This window comes from Pungitius pungitius, chromosome 3 (assembly GCF_949316345.1).
Source record: "Pungitius pungitius chromosome 3, fPunPun2.1, whole genome shotgun sequence".
NCBI lineage: Eukaryota > Metazoa > Chordata > Actinopteri > Perciformes > Gasterosteidae > Pungitius > Pungitius pungitius.
In genome coordinates, this window is record NC_084902.1 from 12,622,863 (window position 1) to 12,638,739 (window position 15,877).

The following is a 15,877-nucleotide window of genomic DNA, read 5'->3' on the forward strand; positions in this document are numbered from 1 at the left end:
CCCCCCCCCCTCGTAGACCAGCCTGAAATGCAGTGTAATGCTGAGCCCCGTGCAAAATATGCTTTCTCACCCACATTTGTTTCTGACTGCACTTTTCCTCGCAGGGTGAAAAACTATACTCTGAAATTAAGTCATGTCAAGTCAGAAAAAAAAAACCTGCACGGCCTCAAAGTGAATTAGTGGAGCATTATGCGATGAAACAATACACAGAAGTCAGTGATTTCCCAAGCTGCAGAGTATGAGCATGGCGAGCTGTCTTGCAGACGGGCTGTCTCCGAGTGCCGCAGCAGGGACAGGACGGTGTAAGTGATGTATGGCTTTACCACTTCCTAGGGCGCCCTGCTATATGAGGTGCCTGAGTAACTGAACAGACAGTGCATGGCCACTTGGAGAAATTACACAGTGAAGAACACAGACAAGCAAAATTGTCTGCAGAAACAAAAGTCCATTTATGGTTTCAGAAAGCAAAAGAGAGAAGCGGTTTTACAAACAGCTGTCATACGTGTGTGTGTGTGTGTGTGTGTGTGTGTGTGTGTGTGTGAGCTTATGGACCACATATGGGTGTAGGAGTTTCAGCAAACATGTACCCAAGAAGGTAAAAACATCAGTCTCAGCTGTAGAGGGTGTGTACATATAACCATAAACCACAAGACACACACACACACACACACATACACACGCTTTAAATACCTTTTTGCCTTACATACTGTCAGAATAACTTAGTTTCACTCAATGACACCAGCATGGGATGCTCAGGGCTGTTTATTTTGTTTTTGGTGCTAAATGTTGCTCACTGCTTGGAAATCATGGGTAAGTCTGCAGGGTTACATTCTGTCTGTGACTGTCAGCTGTTTATGGGCTTATTTTACTGGCCCTCGAGGTCTTATTTAACCTGTGGCAGTTACACTAAACAGTGCTGCTGGTTTTCCTAAGTGATAAGTCCAATTACCAATGCACCCAGGCAATAAAGCCGCGTGCTGCATGCATCTTGAACACACTAAATAATAACTATTTCTGCAGTACTTCGCTGATGGCAAGTTAGCGTTGTCACTCCAGCAGTCACTTCATCATAATTGAGTAGGGGTGTCACCTAAAACCACATTAGTTTCCTTTACAGCCTTTAAAAGTTATTATATGAGGGCCGTTAAGGTTTTCTTTTGTGCGAGGGAGAAACCCTCTGCAGTCGAGAGTTCAGATTTTCTTTTTTACTGTATGTTTTTGTTGTTTCTGTCTTTGTTTCTGCTGTCACTTGATTTTCGAGCTTGTCAAAATGACAAAAGCTGTTTCACTTGGTTGAAAGTTTTACTTGTTTACCACATCCCCAGTCTGTGAAGAAAGACCTGCTTTGCGCCACTGGTGAATGGTTGCTGTTTGGCGAGAAAAAGAAGCCTCTGGGGCTCAGGAAATATGGTGCAGTGCATGAATGACTGATTTGATTTTTTTCTCTCAGTTATTACTTAGTCTGTATCCTTAAGGCATGCCTTTTACTTGGTTGGCTGACATTTAGATTGGCAAATACCTGCAAGGGCAAATGAATTATAAACCCACATGGCATGATTGAAATGATGCAGCATATTTATTTCTCTCCCTCTGTGTCCTTCCCTCTTAAAAGGCTCTCCACATTGTTTCCATTTGCTGTGATCTATAGCAAGATCAACATCGTTTCAGCTTTCACAGTGTTTGATATAAACATCTGAGTTTCTACTGCAGCGGCAGGCTGTAAGTTATGTGGTTTTCCATGCAGCAGAGCGGCATCATTATTTTACTCATCGTGTATCTAAAGCCGAGTACAGGTTCTTGGCTTCAGCTGCCTCATGGGCCGTGCTGTGTCCTCAAGTGCACTTTGATGAAGTCATCACAGAAAGAAGTATTATGGAACTTTGCATGCATTGGAGTCTGCACACCATTCTTTCTGCAAGTGTTAAAACCCGTCATCCTCTAATAGATGTCCTCTCCTCTGAAACCTCCCCTTACTGTGGCTCAGTTATGAGCAGTGTGGAGGGTTGTTGGTGGTGGTGGATGGATGGATGGATTAGGGCGTAACTTTTGGACTGTTTTCATTTCATTAACATAATGGAGTCCTCTGATGAATATACACTGTGGGGCCAAGGTTGGATTTTGTAAGTGTCCTTGTGTGCACAGAGACCTTTAAATATTAGAGCTTTTGAGTCAAAGCTGTGTGCCAGCAGCACGGAAAGAACCGCCGGTCCGTTGCTCAGCCAGTGTGACATGTCATACAAATATTCTGGGTCCCCAAAGGATGTTTTACACTGACTTATAAACTAAGTATGTGCAAAACTAATGACATGCTAATCAACTATACTGTATTAAATGTTAAATCTCACCACACTAGGACAGTGGGACATGGGAATGTTAGCATTGTCGTTGTCAGCGGGTTAGCATGGCCGTAGACCCTTACTCTTGTTTTTATTGATTAGTCACCGACGTATTCTAACAATGATGAAATGGCCGAGAACCACATCACCACTGAGCCGGTTAGTCGTTCTCATCCATCACAGTTCCACTCAACTAGTGAAAGCGGTAGGATGAGCTGAAACAGCTTTCATAGGCACAACAAAGGACATCTATCAACACGCTATCTGTCAGGAACAATCACGTTTCGTCCCTTTAAACATTTCTGCTTTGCTGGCGTTTGCGGTCTTAAGGACGTTCAGGTGAATTTATTACCTCGTTGAGCCTGAACGTTTCCCCTGTTGTGTGTCACAGGTCTGGCTGGAGAGATCCATGAAAACATCACAGCAGTCCTGGGGGAGGACGTCTACCTGAGCTGTACTTATGTGGGTGAGAGTGAGATCCAGGAGGCAGAGTGGAAAAGCCAGATCAACTCCAAATCCAAGCGGCTGGCCGGATTTTTTGATGGCAAACCATTTAGCCGCGGTGACATCTCGAAGCCAGTCTCTCTCACCAACCTCACAGTTAAGATGAAAGTGTCCAGTGTGGAAGTGGAAGGAGAATACATCTGTCAGTTTGATTCTGAGGAAGCTACGTACCATGGCAGTGTACATCTCACTGTAGTAGGTAAGCCAATGATCCAATAATGTTTCATTTTCTTTTCTTCTCCACTGTGGGATTGTCATATTTTAAAATAAATCTAAATGGTCAAAGCTGTTGCAGCAATTGCATTTGAATTTAACATGGGGATAAACAATCTTTGACAAAAAGACATGCCGACGTCTTGTCTAAGAGCATCGCCGTGTTTACTGCATTCATTCACAGCTCGGCCTGACATACAGATACTGGTGGATGCAGAGACCATCAACGGCTCCCATTACCAGTCGGTGTCATGCTCTGCGGCCGGTGGGAGGCCCAGGCCTCAGATCAGTTGGTTGGTCGCCGGCCTTCCTCCCTCATATGACCCTTTTGCTGTGGAAGTGAGTGAAAGTGTTCACTCAAACGGCACCTACGCAGTGCGCAGCATCCTGCGCTTCCCCACCCGCCTGCAGGATGAAGACAGCGTGACTTGTGTGGTCCTTCACCCATCATTGCCCGAACCAAAACTCACCTCGGTCAGGGTGGAAACCTACGGTAAGCGCACACTCACAGCTGAGTGTTCCTGTGTTGTTGGAGGGGACACATGGTGTACTGCATCCAGCGCTCTCAGTTTTGTAATCATGAATCATGACTCAGCAACTCACAACACAATAACGTTCTCCTGCTGATTTTTCACACTGGCCATTCCTTTCCACTCTGCTCTACATACACAATGACAGACCATAAATCACGTTGCACAATGCACTGAATAATTAACAATTTGATGAATACAGTTCTCCTGTTGGATTTGATTTTACTCACAAACGGCCTATGTGTGAATAAAACATTTTTCGTTTTAACCAATTTTATAACTTTCAACTTCAGGGAAGATCAAAGTCTCAATGAAAAATGTAAATAATCTTGAATGATTAGAAACTAGAAATGTATGTTTCTCACTCCCACAACGTTTAGAACACACAATCTATATATGTAAATTTTTGCATTGATGTGTTTCTGCTGCCCTCACGTGGCTATACTAATTTAGATATATAACTATATATACAGCATATACATTTTTTATGAGACCTAATTCATCACTTAATGAAACTACGAATTAAAAGTCAATAACAAGTCGTGCCAAACTTGATTACATGTCACCCACGCTGGTGAGATATAGCTGGTAAAAAGAATCCCCCAGAAGCTGAGTTGTGTTTTCACTCTGAGAAAAGTTCAAGTTCAACCACTAGACTCATGGTTCCTGTGTTACTCGCAATGTCTCAGACAAAATAGGTCCCACCAAGTAAATGCGCTCATGTGGTGCCGCATAATGACCGCCGGAATTTGGACATCAACATTTAAATGCTCTCCTTTTTCAAGGGAACAGAAGTGCAGAGCATTTCTATGGCAAGCTGCACGACGTAAATATGCCGTTGGCACAAGCCATGCCAGCAGGCTCATTTGTCCGTGACACATCCACACCCCACTGAAGCTGCGCAGCTACGGTCATTTTCCAGCTGCAGTGGCTAAATTCACAATGAACTAAAGGGGTCAATGGATGACATTTTTAGAGCAAAAGTGCTTTAACTCACTTTAATAGCACATAACACGCAAGCTCGCTTCTCTTTCTCGTTGGGGACGGCCGGGTGTTGTATGACACCCCAACTTTTATGTATTTGATAATAGACTCTGATCTCTGCTGACTCCCTGCATTAAAGCCTGTGATTCTCTCAAACTTCTGTTGGAAAGCAGCTGGAACGGACGTCTGTTCTCAGCGGCAGCCCAGCCAACAGATGGGACAGGTGATAAGCCTAAGTCAGCACTCTCCAAAACCCGAGCTGAAGCCCCCTACAGCTTGTGCTTAGCTCATCCGGCCCCGGCTTCCTATTCAATAAAAAAAAAAGAATCACAATTTCATATGTGACTTTTAGATTTATTGGATAAAATGTCTGACTCTCAAGAAAAATAACACTTTTTTTCCCCTTTCTTCCTGCTCTAATAGCGAGGCCGAACGTGAGCATAAAAGCAGAGATGGTGCAAAAAGGAGGAATGGAGTTCTGGGTGGTCTCGTGCCTTTCATCGGGAGGGAGACCTGACGCTGACATCGCCTTGGCTTTGAACAGCGTCGAAGAGCTGCAGAGAGAGCACAGCACCAACTCAGACATGCACGCGAGTTCAGTTCTCTTCCCTGCAACGCTGTATGAGGGCCGTAATATCACCTGTGCTTTTGACCACCCCACATTCACACACCAAGTGACACGTGCCATAACGCTGCCGTCTTTTTGTGAGTATTAGCAATGTCTCACCTTTGAAATGACTTGGCTGGAGGTAGAAGCAGGCATAAAAATGGAGATGTGCTTCATTGTTCTGCAGATTTTGAGTTGGGAATCAACAGTGGTGACCTCCGAGCACCTGAACATTTCGAGTGGCAGGAAGGACAGACAGACGCCGCCGTCGACCTGCGCGTCACTGGCAACGTGCCACATTACAACGTTACCTGCAAAAAGTACGAAAGATTTTTTAATGTAAACAAATCTGGCCTGGCCTGTAATCGTATTTGTTATTCTCTTTTTTTTCTCGTGGGTCTCGTTTTGTTTTTATCTTGAGAAAAAAGGAGAACAACATGGGCACGGTTGACTGATATGATGTGTACCTTGCCAGGATGTGTTAACACGTTTGATGGCACCAAAACCACAAGCGATAGACGGCAGGAATCCGATACTAACACGTTTCCTGACTGAAAGTCATATTTTAATCTGGGGTAATCCACATGAATACCCCAATACACCTGAAACATGAAATCTTCTTTGTGATCTTACTTGTGTTTCCCCTCTAGAGAGGACGGCCCCTTGCCTGACGGTGTTGAGCTGTTTGGCAGCAGCCTCACACTTCAGGGTCCTGTGGAGCTTCAGCATGCCGGCATGTACGAATGCTTCTTCGCATATCACCATGTCAAAGCAACCCTGACGTTTCGTGTCACAGTTAAACCTCAACGTACGCTGCCTGGTAGGTGAAACTCTTTGCCGATACTTACTCACGGCCATATTTAGAATTTTCCACATCCTGAGAGTTCGAAATGTCAACACAGTAACTCCTCTCCTCTCAGTTCCTCCAACAATTCGAGTCGACTTTCGGACTGAGGATGGACACAGGCTGATTGAGTGCTCAGCAGCCGATGCTGTACCTGCAGCCAACATGTCCTGGCTTCTACCAGACGGGGTGTCTGGAGTTTCTTGGTTCAATTTCACTTCTCATAATGGAAGCCACTCCGTCAGGGGACTTTTACTCCTCCCGGCCTGCTCGTCCCGGGAGCTCACCACACAGTGCGTGATAAATCACCCGGCGTTTGAGGAGCCAGCGAACAGAAGCATTACCCTCCCTCTCTGCGGTGTGTTCGACAAATCAGTTTTGTCTGAGAAGCGGAGGTTTCTTGGCCGCACAAGCGCCATCGATTTTTTATCGCTTCCTGCGGTGTTTTAAACCTTACTCTCTCTCGCAGCCCGCCCTGAAATCGCCATCAACTCGAGCACCGAGTGGACAGACGGCGAAGAGTTCACAAAGGTGGACTGCTCCGTGGAGAGCGTTCCCCCAGCAGCAACCATAAGGTGGCACGTTGGGAACGTTAACAGCAGCATCAGTTACCTGTCTGCGACCGAGGGCCGGCCTGATGGCTCGGTGCTAACCCGGAGCTCCGCGCGGGTCCTGTCATCTTTGTATTCTGGTCAGAATGTGACCTGCACAGCGGAGCATCCAAGCCTGGAGGCACCAGAAAGAAGAACAACACACATTCTTTTGAACAGTAGGTGTTTTCTTTCTTTGGGAAATCTCAATCCGTGACTCATACCAACTCACGCAGCTGCTTGTCCTCTTCCTGTCAACCCGTGTTTTCTTTTGTAGAAGCCCCTGTGCTGACTGTGTCTCTGGAGAGACAGCGGGAGTCTTCTCTCTGGCTGGCGGTGTGTGACTACAGAGGGGGGGGCGGTGTTGGGCCTGACCTCGCCTGGGTCCTTCCTGACAATGCCAAAGGCCAAACATCCCGGCTTTCAGCAAGCAGGCTGACTTATCAGTTTCCTCTGGCCCTTCACGAGGAGCAGGACCTGACTTGTGTGTATAGTTTTGAACATGGAGTCACAGAGAAAAAGACCATTCACATCCCCAGATACTGTGAGTTTAGACTCAATACATGCCCGTTAAAGTTGCACCACATTATTTTATTAGTTATTCACATGAATGAATTCAACGGTATGTAAATTCAAGGTTTAGCTTCATGGTTAAATGAACTTTTCTGCAGATATCTCCTCCATCAGAGTCTTAAACCACACGGCTCCTCTGCAAAGCCGCCACGCCAGTGAAACCATCACACACAGACTGGCTCTCGAGGAAAACCATCACAACCAAAGAGTGCTGCTCCGAGTCGAAGGCAACGTGCCAGAGTACAAGCTCATCTGTGAAAGGTGATGTATCCTCCGTGATCTACCACCTAATGAGGAGGCAGCTGTGCGCACAGTGCTCAGCAAAACATTAAAGGTTTGCCCAATTGCAAAGAGCTGTTAACAGTTATCAGCCTGGAGATGTAAACTTGATTGTTTCCACAGCATGCATATCACCCAAAATTACTTTGACATTCAATTTAGAGATTCTATGTAATCCAATCAACTCATCGTGGGTACTGCAGCCCTTTCGGGTAAACTCCACACACATTCTGCTGTGAATATTCACCAAAAGACCAAATGTGTTCAAATCCATATCTGAAAATAGACCCCAACTAATGCACATGTACTCCTGTTCAACAAGTCTTTAAACAACCAATTTACCAAACAAATTAAACTTCATATTATGGTGCAATCCATCCATGTGTAAAGTGTTGAGCTGTAAACATAGTTTAAAGCTTGGACTAACACATGATTGGATTATGTCTTTGTGAGCGATTTGTTCGGAAATGGCAAAAATATAAAATACTCCTTCTGAGACAAATTCAGCTCAAAGTGACTTGTGTTACAGGAGCAATGGCGCATTTGTCCAAATGGAGCGGGACGCAATGGTCTTCCAGTCCCAGCTCACACAGCAGGATGAAGGCCTGTACAGCTGCCGGGCTTCCTTTTATCACCACACGGCCACCGTCAACATTCAAGTGGAGGTCACCAGTGAGAAAAAGCAGCTTGGTGAGTACGGACCGCGTTGTATTCATTCATCTACAATCAGAGCGACGTGTGTACTCGATGCATTCCGATCACATCAACATGCTGGGGAATGCTTCTCATTCTGAAGTTCGCTGCGACTCTTTTTAAAAAAAATACATTTGTGGCTTAGACAACTGTGTATGTGTTTCAGCTCTTGCTGCAGTCGTCTGCATTTCTTCGGCCTTGGCCATCACCCTCATCCTCATCGTCACCCTCTGGGTGTGCTGGTGAGTTAAATACCTGCACAGGTAACCGTGGTTGCAGCACGGCAGGTGATGCGTAGACAAGTGAGAACAACACTGACGGTGGCACAGAATAGACAAACAGGACGTGCGGATCGTTAACCCAAATAACCAAAAACCCCAAACTCATGCTGTTATTCACAAACAGGAAGCAGTGTGGCAGAAGGCAGACAGCTGCCTCTGCACCGCAGCCCTCCTTGCAGACAGGTAACACATGGGAGATAAACAGATTAATGATTCCAGTTTCCTGCTCTGGCTTTTAGCAGTGTTACTTCTGGCACGTTCAGCAGTCGGCTGCTAATTGTTGGTCCATAACGGAGCAATGCCACGTCAAAAGGTTCAAAGTCCACAACTTTAGAAGTATAATAAAAGTTAAATTGCCAGTCACCATGAGGAAAGAAATGAAACCCCTCTCTTCAGCGTGTCACTTGTCTTTCACGATCCTAGAACCGTTTAATGGCGTCTGAGTGCAGAACTTTCCACATATTTCCCGTTCATTGCCAAATCGAAGTTCTCTCAGGAATGTTTGTCTGGATCAGATCAGGCCTGGGTGTAAATGAAGCCGCACCGTGCAGCACAACAGCAGTTCACAAGCTGCCTCAATAGGTCCACCTCTCTGGTCGGAACATTTGGTCAAGGTGCCTTTGTGCTCTTATCCCTGGCTGCGATGGGAGGGTCCTGTCAGACTAATTTGGGAAGGTCAGTCCCACAGCGTACAACAGGCGTACACAAGAAAACATGACTCACCCAGGAGAAAAGCTATTTTGGAAACACCGTCAACCCCCCTTGCAGCCACTCTTCCTGTGCTGGGGACACTTTTTTGACGGCCTTCGCTGTGTTGATGTCTCTGAGGTCATGATGTACAACGTTAGCTGCTGCGTCTGACATGAGAGATCAATGGCGAGGGCTCAGGTCACCCCCTCGCTGTTTGCATTCATATTCCTGTAGCATAAGGCAATTTGTCAGGTTAAGTCACAGTGCCTTCTAGTGGTAAAGTTCAACCCTACGATATCCTTTTAAAAATTCAAGAGGATAACTTACATTATTATTTCTTTGTTGTTTTTTTTACAGCAAAGGACATAGCAGGTCCCAATATAAGGTAAGACCAAATTCAGTTTGTTTTCCTTCAGAAAAAAGGTTTTCATTGGGAATGATATTTTTCTAATATCCAAATCTAAAATCAGCAGTCTCTCTCTCTCTCTCTCTCTCTCTCTATATATATATATATATATATATATACTGTATATATTCAGAAAAAGGAGTCTCTCTCTGCGTTGACGTCTCTGATGCAAGGGCACGGCTCCCCTGAGGTAAAGTCGGCAGTGACGGAAAACAGAAGCAATAACGCTCAGATGGTCAGCTACTCCATTGTTGTTGACATTAAGAGTACAGTGTGAAGATGAAAGGAGCTTTGATTGACATATTCTGCCTTGCACTGTGCACAAGGCTTGCTGGAACTGCAGTGTATTATCAGCATTAGATGTGAAAGTATCCTTTATGTACTAAAATGTGATTTAATGTGAATGAATTTCAATGATTTCAAAGTATTATCTGTGCAACATCTTACTTTATTGGCAATTTGTTTTGTACATGTTGTTTTTGTCAATAAAATTATTTGAATAAAATTATTTTTCTAAATTGCTGTTTGTATCAAGTTGTTACCACACATCTCTTCATACATTAGAGATAACTAACTTTAGCCTCCCACCATCTGCCCTTGTGATATCTTTGGTCATCTAAATCAGTGAGGACCATCTGCTGTGGCAACCAGTTAACTCTAAATACATCGTCATATAGCTCACAAACCAGATGCAGACGCATGATTAGGTTGTAGTGCTGTTACACCCTCTTGTGGCAAATTGTAACACACACAACTGAGCAAAACAGATTTTATTCTAGACCACTTAGTACCAATCAATGTATTTTATTTCAACGTCTCATTCAGATCAAAATAAAAATCACTTTAAAGCATAAAGTCATGAAACATTCATTTTTTAAAAGTATAGTTTATTTTTCAGAATTTATTTGACAGGATCAACTTTTCTAAAATGGTAGCCTGCATATAACGTGGTGTATACACTCACCGGCCACTTTATTAGGTACACCTGTCCAACTGCTTGTTAACACTTAATTTCTAAGCAGCCAATCACATGGCGGCAACTCAGTGCATTTAGGCATGTAGACATTGTCAAGACAATCTCCTGCAGTTCAAACCGAGCATCAGTATGGGGAAGAAAGGTGATTTGAGTGACTTTGAACGTGGCATGATTGTTGGTGCCAGAAGGGCTGGTCTGAGTATTTCAGAAACTGCTAATCTACTGGGATTTTCACGCACAACCATCTCTAGGGTTTACAGAGAATGGTCCGAAAAAGAAAAAACATCCAGTGAGCGGCAGTTCTGTGGGCGGAAATGCCTTGTTGATGCCAGAGGTCAGAGGAGAATGGCCAGACTGGTTCGAGCTGATAGAAGGGGAACAGTGACTCAAATAACCACCCGTTACAACCAAGGTGGGCATAAGAGCATCTCTGAACGCACAGTACGTCGAACTTTGAGGCAGATGGGCTACAGCAGCAGAAGACCACACCGGGTGCCACTCCTTTCAGCTAAGAACAGGAAACTGAGGCTACAATTTGCACAAGCTCATCGAAATTGGACAATAGAAGATTGGAAAAACGTTGCCTGGTCTGATGAGTCTCGATTTCTGCTGCGACATTCGGATGGTAGGGTCAGAATTTGGCGTCTACAACATGAAAGCATGGATCCATCCTGCCTTGTATCAACGGTTCAGGCTGGTGGTGGTGGTGTCATGGTGTGGGGAATATTTTCTTGGCACTCTTTGGGCCCCTTGGTACCAATTGAGCATCGTTGCAACGCCACAGCCTACCTGAGTATTGTTGCTGACCATGTCCATCCCTTTATGACCACAATGTACCCAACTTCTGATGGCTACTTTCAGCAGGATAATGCGCCATGTCATAAAGCTGGAATCATCTCAGACTGGTTTCTTGAACATGACAATGAGTTCGCTGTACTCAAATGGCCTCCACAATCACCAGATCTCAATCCAATAGAGCATCTTTGGGATGTGGTGGAACGGGAGATTCGCATCATGGATGTGCAGCCGACAAATCTGCGGCAACTGTGTGATGCCATCATGTCAATATGGACCAAACTCCCTGAGGAATGCTTCCAGCACCTTGTTGAATCTATGCCACGAAGAATTGAGGCAGTTCTGAAGGCAAAAGGGGGTCTAACCCGTTACTAGCATGGGGTACCTAATAAAGTGGCCGGTGAGTGTATGTTTAGGCTTTCTTTGAAATAAAATACCGTTTTACTAATGAGCACATATCTACATTGATGTTTGAAAAACAATGTACAATTAATGCAGAAAACTCAGGTGTCAAATCTGTGAATTACAGAGGCTTCAAAGTGTAGCAATTAAGAACAATACATTTAGACACAAATGTACAATTGCCGCTTTGTAAAACAGTAGATTGAAGCTGAACATTCAAGAACACACTGCTTCAATAGTCCATGAATTCTTGAGACACATTCATCTTTTCTTGTAGAGACAGGGCCTCAACTGCAGTCCAAATTTCTTTATATTTTCTGGAGCATCTTGCACCTTCACTAATTCAAAGGAGTAGAAATGTGTGGCCTGTGTGTCCTATAGCCAAAGAGAAAAGAAAAAAACAACACAAATCACTCTTTAGTCAGTTCCTAGATAGATGTATAACACACCGGCCATTGTGACCTTACGATTGAGCCTTGAAATGAAATTTTTGAGTTTCACCTGTATATGAGAAAGACAAATAAGAACGTGTTCTCTGTCCCTGATTTTCCTACCTTGGTCACTATCTTGAATCCCAGACCTGTCAGCGCAGTGACGAAGTTCCGCACGTTCTCAAACCTGCTCGCCACTTCTGCTATTTTCAGGACACCCCTACAATAATTGTGCATATCAGTTATCCAGACATGTACTGTACATGCACACAAAAAAACTGCTGTGCCTTTACAAAGTCAGTGAAACAGAGCTTACCCTCTCTTTAACACGCGGTTGGCCTCTGCTAGGAAATCGGCCAGGTTGGTTCCCATAAGAGAAAGGCAGAACACAGCGATGTCCACCGAGCCGCCGCGAAGTGGAACCTGCACAGAGGGAAGGCCGTGCGTTTTTCTACCAATCGCACGGACTGTTAATGGAGGATCGGCGTGCAGGAAAAAAAGAGGACACTCACGTTGGCCATGTCACAGACTGTAACAAGATCGCAGGCGGCTGCCAAGTCGAAGCTGTGCACTTTGTTCTTCACGCTGCGCGCTATTTTACAGTCACCACAACCAAAGTCTGCCACCACCAGAGAGGGAGGTCTGAAATGAACAGCACATATAAGTTAGCAATTCTAGCATATTAAACAAAGTAGTGGCTCAACGTTAAAGGGAATCAATACAGAGCTGAGGCCAATCTGTAGTTTATAGGGCCACTAAACACAGTTGAATTTCTCCCATAACTGCTGACATAAACAAAGTTGTCTTCCCACAGCAGCCAAATGACGCAGCAAATCCACACCCACAGTGCAGCATGGTCTACTGCATTATTCATCACTGACACCAGGTTTTTAGCAGAGTAATGGAGGGTATTTACAGCTAACAGCAGATAACGATCCAGATAATGCAAGTTTTGGACCATCCATAAGAAATGTTATTAAATTGTTTTTACTGTTTTGGCAGTTAAGAGAGAAGGTTCTGTCGATGTAAAGAAAGCTCACCTAAAAGGTGTCTGTCACTCTGCATTTTATCACACTATAATGATCAATGCGAGCATCTACATTTATGTGGTGAATCAAATAAAAACACTGTTCAAAATTTGTTAAATGGTGCAGATGTTGAGCTTTGTAAATGACTGTCTTGTTTCAATGTTTTATAATCCCTGTAATCATGTTGTGTGTTTGGTTTTCCAACAAACTTCAAAAAGGAGGTGATTTTTTTTTCTACTTTTTTTAAAGGGCTAAACTTGATGTTTAGAAATATGTGTTCTGCATGTGTGCTACAACATCTCAGCTCAGAGATGAACTCTGTTGCTTCAAACAGCATCCTATGATCGTCTTTGGCAAACGGGCTTGGCTCAAGTGTGGCCACGTGAGAAGTGTGACATTTAATTTGGTTTTGGTGGCAACATAATACATTGATATTGAATGTCTCACTTCTGTCGAATGAAGGAGATGATGGCGTCCACTGGGTTGGCGGGCCATCTCTGAACCTGCGCCGTGTACCCTCTGTGGTAGATCCCGAAGGCCTCGGGGTCCTGCTGGAACATACGCTTTGCCTCGCCGCTGGACGTGCTGTACAAAACTTCATTAATGTATCGGAAACGGGCCGAATCCAGACGCTGCTCCACGCGGGACCTCAGGGAGGCAGAGCGGTCCTGTTTGGCCTCTTCTTCTACCGCAGGCTCATCTTTCGTCTCAGCGGGACTCTCCTGTTGGACCGGTTCCCTTGTGTTCATCAATTTCCGTAGCTTCTCTCTTTTCAGAATCTCTGCTTTGCTCAGCTGAGGTTTTAGTCTTTTTATTGGTGGCTGTTGCTGCTCACGTGCGATCTTCACTTGGGGAAGAGCTGCTTTCTGTTTTGATCCCAAAGCCAAAGACGTATTTGCGTCTTTTTTAACTTTGTCACCAATTTGCTTCTTTTCCTCTCTGAGCGCATGCGTGTCTGGTGCACCGGATGAGTCTTTATCCAGTTCTGTCTTTTTCAATTTCTGGAGTTTACGTTTCTTTTCATTTTTCTTGGCTGGTGTCTGACTATTGATGTTATTTTTACTATATGAATCTAGTTTGACTTCTTCCTTCAGCTTGTGTTGCTCAGCAGATTCAGCATTATTGACTTCCATCTTGGGCTTATCCTGACTGTATTTATTTTTGCATTTCCTCTTGTTCTTCATTTTGGTTTTCCACTGTTGTCTGCTCAGTTTCTCTGTGTTGTCTGGGTTGGATATGATATTTTTTTTGTTGGATGTTTCTTTCTCAGATGTTGTTCTTAACTTCAGGCCAGCTTAAAGGAGGAAAGAAAACATTTAGATATTATCTCCTGGTTAACATCTGTGAATATCCACTTATTGATCCAGTGAATACATTTCAAAATGTAAATAAATTCCAGTAAATTACTCACTTAATGTCTTTTCTAACCTCCTCTTTTTTATTGCAGGTTTCTTGTCATTTACAGCCGGATCCAAGTCTTCATTGTTTGGCTGCTCTCCTGTGGTCTCCGCTTGCCTTCGCCTCTTACTTCTTTTCTTCTTTCTCTTGCTGTGTGTTGGGACCACGTCGCCCTCGCTGTCGCTGCCCTGCTGATGGTCGTCGTTCTTCCAGTCTGGTACTGACCCAAGAGTCTGCAGGGTCCGCAGCAGGCTCTTCTTTCCAACCAACTTGGACTGATCCGGGGATGAATTCAGATCACAATAAGCCATTTAATTTAAAACATGCAGACTAATGTTGCAGACTGCTAATGATAAAGTGTTTTTTCTTTGTAAATGAATTACATTTCTGTGTAATTAATTCCATTTCCAGGATGTGTGTGAAACGCATTTTAGAGTCATTATCGTGTGTGTGTAGAGGTCAGCACTTTTAGGTTGCTATATCTCTTTTCATTCATATATCACCTATTTTGTGGCAAATATAACTTCAGCAAATGAATTATTGCACTGCTTGATTGTTCCCAAAATGAGATCATTGCAAAAAATGTATAACTTTATCATAGTGTCCCATCTTTCACTGTGTATGTTGAACTTGCACAATCAGGATGCCAAATTAAGCCTCATATCATTATAGATGGTATGGAATTGATGGTTATTCTAATACGACTTTGAGATTTAAGTTACCTTGACATCAGTTCGGCTGGACGTCTTCTGTGTGTTTCCGAGTACAGTTTTGCTCAGGACCTGAGCGTCTTGTTCGTCACTCCAGTCTTCATCCTCATTAAACATGGTCCCGGGAGGACTGTTAGAAACAAAGACGTAACGTGGATTCACTGTTGGGTTAGAAAACAACTCAGCTAACGTAGCGATGCCTTCTTCTCTATCGATACGCTAACTCGGCTAACTCACTAACTCACCAGTTTGTCTCCAATCAGAAGATATTTTACAAGTCAAACAGCTTGTTTCGTTGATGGCGGTGCTTGTATAGAAATCGTTTCAGTAATAAACGTGTAAATATGTTTAATAGCTGTAAAAACTATATATATATTGTCAAACGCAAAAGCCACGTTGGTTGGTCTCATGTGCGTTAAGGAAGCAAAACAGAACTACAGTCGGATGTTGATGACGTAGGCACACCATAGCTTTGTGGGATGTGAAGTTCTTAGAAACTACAAACATAGATGAACCTTTACTTCCTGCTGTTCACGATTTTTAGATCAACTAAGCTATTGGTATCCTTAATAATAATAATAAGTTATTTATTATTACAATCGTCACC

General features: G+C 44.0%; 2 protein-coding genes across 2 annotated transcripts; one reads left to right on the plus strand and one right to left on the minus strand.

The window, feature by feature from the left end:
• The first annotated feature begins 677 nt into the window (after positions 1-677).
• si:ch211-149e23.4 (uncharacterized) lies at positions 678-10,265 on the plus strand. The gene is made up of 14 exons (XM_037462763.2): positions 678-810; positions 2,728-3,039; positions 3,238-3,546; positions 4,991-5,272; positions 5,362-5,494; positions 5,825-5,994; positions 6,095-6,376; positions 6,488-6,787; positions 6,886-7,152; positions 7,280-7,442; positions 7,990-8,150; positions 8,320-8,395; positions 9,482-9,509; positions 9,664-10,265. Exons 1-14 carry the CDS (start codon positions 744-746, stop codon positions 9,805-9,807), a joined length of 2,694 nt encoding a protein of 897 aa, XP_037318660.2. The 5' UTR covers positions 678-743; the 3' UTR covers positions 9,808-10,265.
• Positions 10,266-11,688: 1,423 nt separating this feature from the next.
• On the minus strand, positions 11,689-15,717 carry rrp8 (ribosomal RNA processing 8). Its single transcript, XM_037478144.2, has 8 exons — positions 15,516-15,717; positions 15,283-15,400; positions 14,574-14,835; positions 13,610-14,456; positions 12,647-12,776; positions 12,451-12,557; positions 12,258-12,354; positions 11,689-12,078 (listed from the first exon to the last, which is right to left on the minus strand). Exons 2-8 carry the CDS (start codon positions 15,385-15,387, stop codon positions 11,965-11,967), a joined length of 1,662 nt encoding a protein of 553 aa, XP_037334041.2. The 5' UTR covers positions 15,388-15,400; positions 15,516-15,717; the 3' UTR covers positions 11,689-11,964.
• Positions 15,718-15,877: the final 160 nt, after the last annotated feature.

What these genes read in the sequence shown, in the direction of transcription:
- si:ch211-149e23.4 (XM_037462763.2), top strand. Translation starts at nt 744, where the DNA reads ATGGGATGCTCAGGGCTGTTTATTTTGTTTTTGGTGCTAAATGTTGCT. An exon ending in TCACTGCTTGGAAATCATGG is followed by an intron (nt 811 to 2,727) that starts GTAAGTCTGCAG and finishes TGTGTGTCACAG; the next exon opens with GTCTGGCTGGAGAGATCCAT. An exon ending in ATAGCAGGTCCCAATATAAG is followed by an intron (nt 9,510 to 9,663) that starts GTAAGACCAAAT and finishes GTATATATTCAG; the next exon opens with AAAAAGGAGTCTCTCTCTGC.
- rrp8 (XM_037478144.2), bottom strand. Translation starts at nt 15,387, where the DNA reads ATGTTTAATGAGGATGAAGACTGGAGTGACGAACAAGACGCTCAGGTC. An exon ending in GAGGTTAGAAAAGACATTAA is followed by an intron (nt 14,457 to 14,573) that starts GTGAGTAATTTA and finishes TCCTCCTTTAAG; the next exon opens with CTGGCCTGAAGTTAAGAACA. An exon ending in GATTCAAGATAGTGACCAAG is followed by an intron (nt 12,079 to 12,257) that starts GTAGGAAAATCA and finishes CTTTGGCTATAG; the next exon opens with GACACACAGGCCACACATTT.